The 6,837-nt window shown below is 35.6% G+C and overlaps 1 protein-coding gene across 1 annotated transcript in view; it reads right to left on the bottom strand.

Annotated features, from left to right (window-relative positions):
* Positions 1–3,984, bottom strand: part of hddc2 (HD domain containing 2) — a 6,309-nt gene extending 2,325 nt beyond the window's left edge. Inside the window, exons 1-5 of the mRNA XM_016289334.1 lie at positions 3,834–3,984; positions 3,638–3,759; positions 1,165–1,267; positions 1,015–1,083; positions 793–931 (exon numbers count right to left, since the gene is read on the bottom strand). Coding sequence (XP_016144820.1) covers positions 793–931; positions 1,015–1,083; positions 1,165–1,267; positions 3,638–3,759; positions 3,834–3,971 — 571 coding nt within the window. The 5' untranslated portion in view covers positions 3,972–3,984. The remainder of the gene's footprint in view (positions 1–792; positions 932–1,014; positions 1,084–1,164; positions 1,268–3,637; positions 3,760–3,833) is intronic.
* Between the last annotated feature and the right edge of the window lie 2,853 nt (positions 3,985–6,837).

Here is a 6,837-nt window from a genome sequence, read left to right as displayed (position 1 = left end):
AAGAATCCAACTCATTTACCTCGTGGATGGCCTGGGGGTAAATTTCCTGCAAATGTTGATGTTTGGGTGAACTATTCCTTTAAGTAGGTGTAGAGTAAGGTGAGACAGACTCCAATTATTTCATTCACAATTCTTTATGGGAGTAAACGGCCACTGTTGAGCACTTTTGATACAATTTACTTTGCCTTGGTAACAGTGATTTTTCTCTGTGCATATTTCTCTCCTTATTCAGACGAGATGACTTTTTCCCTGGAGAAAGCAATACTATGAATAGATTGGACTGGAATTGTGGGGATTACTTGTGGATTATTGTGATGTTTTTATCAGCTGTTTGGACTCATTCTGACGGCACCCATTCACTGCATGGGATCTATTGGTGAACAAGTGATGTAATCTTAAATTTCTCTAAATCTGTTCTGGTGTTCTGAAGACAGTCAGAACCTTCAGAGGTACATTCATATAATTAATTCATTCATATATTCATCTGTATAATTCCCTTAGCACTCTTTTAATACCTCCCAGCTTTTCCGCCCTGTTTTCACTCAAAACATAACTACTCTGCTTGCTGTGCGCACGTGAGACTGTTACTTAAAACTGTGCTTAATGCTGGACAGTATTTATTTATCGTGAGTTGTTCAAATCACGGTAATCTAATACGGTTTTAATGATAATTAAAAGATGAAACGGTAATACTAACCGTGGGGAATTTTATCACGATTTATCGTCAAACCGGTAATCGTTACATCCCTAATCAGATCTTGAGCTTGTTAGATATGTGTAGGTTTGTCAAACCTTCAGTGGAGGTGAAGAACTCCTGCAGTCTTCCAGGTTTCCCCTCTAACTCCTCATACTCATGAGCTTGTATTATCATCTCCAGCTGGTCCAGCTCCTTCACCAGTTTGGCTTCTGGACTAGACTGAGTCTCATACTCCTGTGAGAGACGTAGTCCAGTCATTCCGAACCAAAAAAAGGAACACAAAACTTGGTCCAGTTGTTTAGTTTTGATCAACTCACCTCCCACAAGCTGTAAATCTCTTTCCGTAAGCCATCATCTAACAGGCCTGTGATGTGCACCATTGCTTCCTAAAGAGAAAGATTCTCAATGTTTAATGTGTACACAAAGTAAATATTTCATTTGTAAAAATTGGCTTAAAACCATCATACCATTTCCCTTCTGTGTTTCTCTGCTTTGCTAACATTGTCTGCTGGAGCAATATCTCCCACAATACACTCAGCCAAGTCATGAACTAAAGCCAGCTTCATGCATCTGTGAAGAGAAGAGCCGGTCAATTATGTGAATGCATCGCAAGGAACTGCTCCAGTTTGGAGACACCTTTATTTTACAATAAATGTTTATTTATTCATTTTTAAACTTCTAGTACAATTTATATTGTTCTAGAAAGCTGAGTTCAAGAATTTTAGTATAAGCCCCAATGGGTTTTTAAGAAAACTGACTAGTAGTTTATATGAATAATGACTAGACGACGACTTGATGACTTGTAGTGTATATGAATGAATCTGAACGAAATGAACAAGAATGACTGGATCACTGTTGCCAACTAATTTTCAGGGGAAGTTGCTAAAGGAAGGTCGATTTGTTGCTAAAAGTTGCTAAATGATGTTGTGATGTCATTGTGCGATGACGTTGTTATGTAATCACGTCGCAAAATTGTGTCACTACATCAAATCTCAGTGCCAAATATACAAATTACAACAAAATATATTTTTATATGTTCATTTAGATTTGTTCGTAAAATAATATGAATGCATAATGCATAATATAATGGTAAAATAGAAATATTTTTACATATTTTAACATTGAATTATTCTACACTTACACATTTTTGAACGATTACAAGTTTTTTTATTAGCTAGTAAACTAGTAAAACTACACATTCTGAACAATTATAGTTTTAAGCAAGTATTAGTCAGTATGCTACACTCTAAAAGGTTTTCACGTGCATTTTAAATTACGCATTGTATTTTGTGTTTCGGGTTAAAGGGTTACAATGCATAACGGATAATGTCCTGGAAAATTACTAGTAGCCTACCTTTTCCATTTTTCTAGATATTTTTCTTACAGTGTACTAACTGTTCAACAATCACAGGTACAACAAGGTGTATCATAAATTAACAATTATTATTATTATTATCAAATTGAACAATTGCAAATAGCAATAACTTAATTCATGTGATGTGTGTACGGCTAGGCAGCTTTGGTTTCCTCTTTTTGTGAAATTTTGATGGAAAATGTGTGCCTTTTTATTGTTCGAGTCACTTATCAAAAGTTGCTAAAAGTAGCCAAATCAAATTTTAAAATAGCTAAATTTGTTGCTAGGTGCTTTTGCAAGAAAAGGTAGCTAGGGTAGTCTGAAAAGTTGTTAAATTTTGCAACAAAATTGCTAAGTTGGCAACACTGGACTGGATGTACATGAATCGAACGAGTATGACTGAATCTATGAATCTAAATGAACCGAGTCAAAATGAGCCGCACAAGTGTGAATGAATCTAAATGAAAGTTGATTCACAAATGTTACCCAACTAAAGTCTTTCTTAGGAAATATAAGTCAGACATTGAAGTGAGTTGCTGTTTTTGTCATTCTTCTGAAGAAGACTTCATTCATTTGTTTTGGCAATGCTCCTACACAGAAAAATTTTGGTCAGACTTTTTAGTGTTTATTCAATCTTTTGTAAGTGACTTCTCTTTTTGTTTTAATGATGCTTTCTTTGGATTGTTTGACTATTCAAAAGAGAACACCGGAAAATATTACATCATTAATTTATGTTTCCTGTTAGCTAAATTTCACATACATAAACAAAAGTTTACTGGCTCTAAACCTCTCTTCTCCTTATTTAAAGTGGACTTGAATAAGTATGTGGAAACTATCCAAAGTTCTGTTAATTTGAAAGCTATGAAAACAGTATCTTTATATTCCTCCTTTTTGCCTTCTTAAGATGTAATTCTATTACCTTGTTTTTTTGTGGTTGTTACCCTGGCAACAAATCTGTATGTATTCTGTTGTTTTTCTGTTTTTGTCTTTATCTTGTCTTTATGATTTTGATAATTGTACTGCCTTAATGTTTGTATTGTTTAATTTAAAAAAAATTTAAAAAAATGTGAATGAATCTAAATGAACCGAGTCAAAATGAGCTGCACAAGTGTGAATAACTGAACCGCATAAATGAGAATGAGTATAAATGAACTGCACAAATGGAAATCAATCTCAATGAACTGCACAAGTATGAATGCATAAATGTATCATCAAATGTAACGCATCAAAGTATAATTGACTCTTCTCTAAGCCCCGCCTTAAAATCGCTACTGACCAATCCTACCTTAGCAACTGTTGCCGGACAAACTTTTGCTCGTTTACACTAATGATGGTCTGTGTGTTGGATAAACTTGTACGCAAATTTATGGAAACCGTCGGGTAATACGTTACAACACTGTTGCTGTGTTACTTATAGTATCTCAAGAACCAGAAGAGGATACAAGTGGTATTTTCTCTTCTTTTCCCTAATGTTATGTGAATGTTGAGAAGCGCATTCTGTGGATTAAACCGACAACTGTAAGAACATCTACGTTCGCTCCGAGGTAAACAGTCGACATATGCGACATAAGACGCCTCATACAAACCTTTCTTTATTGACAGTGATGTCCTGTATGGTTAAGGCCATCATAGACATTCTGTACATATGATCAGACACACTCTCAGGCTGTTTGATATTTCTGTACACCCATCCTGTTCGTGGTACGCGCTGTAACACAAGCAAGCGTTAATATAACATAGGTTAACCTGCAAAACATTGGCATTAACACGGAATTCACTCACTTTTAGTTGTCCGACTAGTTTCATGAATTGTAACATGTTGTCCATTCCGTTACACAACCAATAGGACAGCGACGTCAGCGACCCGGATGTAAACCACAGCGCCCAGGAGAGTAAAATTGCAGGGTATTGTAATGACATGCAGCCGCCACTAGATGGTGAAAGAATACAAGCGAGTCGATTCAGTCTTTACTGTACGCAAGTCAACCAAAATCTGTAAGTACTTTAAAGACGTATAAATAATTCAAGTAAGAAAACATTTCTACATTTAAATAGGAAACAGTACCACAAGACTTTTTTCATCATGATTGCTTTTTTTGATTACTTATTAATAAAATAAAATGTATTAATGTTCATACATTAAATTAACACTGGTTCTTGCAAAAAGTACCAAAATATATCAAGATACATTTTTTTTTAAACATGTACCATGGCATTTACATATTTAACAGGTAAATACCATGAATACTCAATCACTGCCATGGTATATTTAAAGGTACCACTATTACCATTTGATACCATCTGTTATGGAATTAGACCGTCATTTTTATTTTATTTTTAGCAATTTTTTCCATCTCACTCCTCGCTACTCAAGTCAAACGTCTATAGAAAATATAAATGTAGTGTAACTGACAAAAATACAATATTTGTAATAATAGATTGAAATCATGTACATGTAATTCTAATCATCTTGTGACTCTTAGTAAATGTTAAAAAAAAAATCATTCTTCCCTCAGTTGTTTTGGCCTTGACATACACTTTGTCTACAATGTTTCCTAGGCTTAAAGTAAGTGAGTGGGATTGAGAAATGCCCACTTCACCATGTGCACATTCCTCAGAGACTACAAAACAAAACTGATTCAAGGTTAATACAGGAAATGTAAACCTTAAATGATGAGCTTTGTGTTTCCGTATACAATATGATTTAAGATTTAACCACAATCATTTTCAATTTCATTATACGGTGATAAAATGCAAATGAGGGTCCTCAGACAGTGTTGTATGCGAGGCAGCTGACTCATTATTTACAGGATACGAGTCTCTTCCTCATGCAGATCTTTTTTTGGGCACGTGTTTGTAGCGACAGATATAGCTTTTATTCTGTGATGGTCATCTTCCCCTACCTAAGTCATCGCTTTTTCTCATGACACCGTTTCCTGGAGGTACGCTCTATTTGTAGAGGGTGTAGACAATACATCCTGCTCATGGGTGTCCTGGTTATCACTTCTTGAACATCCACCAGGAAGGATGTACTGACTGTGGATATTTTGCACATTGCGGGATACCTGCTATCAGCTGTAATGAAATAGGATTTTAAGCGGTTTGATTAGCTCACGCAGTTGAAAACATGAACGCTTTTAGTTAAAGTCTTTCTGCTTAACATGAACGTTAATGTAAAAATACAGTTTGAGTGTTCGAAAATGCGAAAAGTTAGAAAAACATTTAGTTGTTGAAGACAGTCATTAATTGACAAGATAAATATAGATGATTTATTCAATAAATATAAATTCTCAAACATACACTACCATTCAAAAGTTTAGTGTCTTGTTTTTGAAAGAAGTCAAGACTGCATTTATTTGTTCAATAACACAGTAAAAACAGTACAATTTTGAAATATTATTACAATTAACTGTTTTCTATTTCAATATATTTTAAAATGTAATTTATTCCTGTGATACAAAGCTGCCTTTTTATTATTAAACAGTTGTGCTGCTTAATATGTTTGTGGAAGCCATTATAAAAACATTTTTAGGAATCTTAGTAGTTAAATAGTTTATTTCAAATAGAAATATTTAGTAACAGTATAATTGTCTTTAATGTCACTTTTGATTAATGTAATCTTGCAAAATGGAAGTATCAAAAAATCTTACTGACCCCTAACATTTGAACACTGTAGGGGAAATTTCGGCATAAATATAAAATCTGATCTTTTTCAGGATTTACTTTTTGTGATTCCTTCTGGAAGTCTGATGTGATTTGCAGTATTGCAATTTTTATTATTAGATATTACCATCATTTGATTTAAGCTTATGTAAACTCCGAAACTTTGATTGTGTTTTAGATCACTTTGAAAATAAATTCAAGATAGGACATGTTTCTAAATGCGGCTTCACGGATGTAATTTGAACCACTTCATCCCTTTGAGGCAAGAAACTACAGTGTTGTTTACAACTTCACCTGACGTAGAGATCTTCATTTCAACTTGTGAATGGTTCCAATTGACCCCTGGGCCAGTAGGGAACGCTTCTTTTCACACGTAGATGTGACGAGATGTTCCGTTGTCAAAACAATGATTGCTGCACTCCTCTCTTTATTTACAGGAAACACAGTGTTCCTTCCTCTCTTCTTCTGGCAGCAAAATATAGACCCACAACTGACTGCAGAAAGACACTGGGCTGCTGACCGCTCATCTCACTAAGTGTCTCTTCCTCTATATTTAACCGTTCGGTTGTAATACATTTCAAGCGTTCCGCCGACCTTTGATCTCAGTTGACCAGAGAAGGTCTAATATTAGAAACAGAAGCTAAAAATGCTCTGGGAACTCTTTTGGGGGATTTTGCAGCTCTCTGGAAGTTGTGTGAACTGCCTCGGATGTGGACAGTGGGACACGACAGTTTCTCGTGAGAATACGGTGCTGTCCCGTCAGTGGCGCAGGGGGATGTTTACAGAGGGCACGTGGGGTCTTCAGAGCATCACTCACAGGGGTGTGTCGGGGACGACGGCAGGTCTGCTCTCGGCACCCCGCTGATACTTTAACAGGCCGTCCTTGCTCAGTGCTGTGTTGTCTGTGTTTGTGATTAGATTCTGACACGCTTTGTTTACACAGTAACGAGCCTCCACAACCCTGAACATATACAGCTTGATAGTCAAGTGAGAGTGATTGGCAAACATTTAAAATTCAGAAATGTGTAAGAATTGGCCACTGAACTCTTTTACATGCACAAGAATATTTAAATTTTAATCAGAATTTGGCCATAAACCAGTTATCTATGTGTCACGTAAACAA

Source organism: Sinocyclocheilus grahami, unplaced genomic scaffold (assembly GCF_001515645.1).
Source record: "Sinocyclocheilus grahami isolate Dianchi unplaced genomic scaffold, SAMN03320097.WGS_v1.1 scaffold244.1, whole genome shotgun sequence".
Taxonomy (NCBI): domain Eukaryota; kingdom Metazoa; phylum Chordata; class Actinopteri; order Cypriniformes; family Cyprinidae; genus Sinocyclocheilus; species Sinocyclocheilus grahami.
The sequence above is the reverse complement of the archived record's forward strand: the minus strand, read 5'-3'. Positions and strand labels throughout refer to the sequence as shown.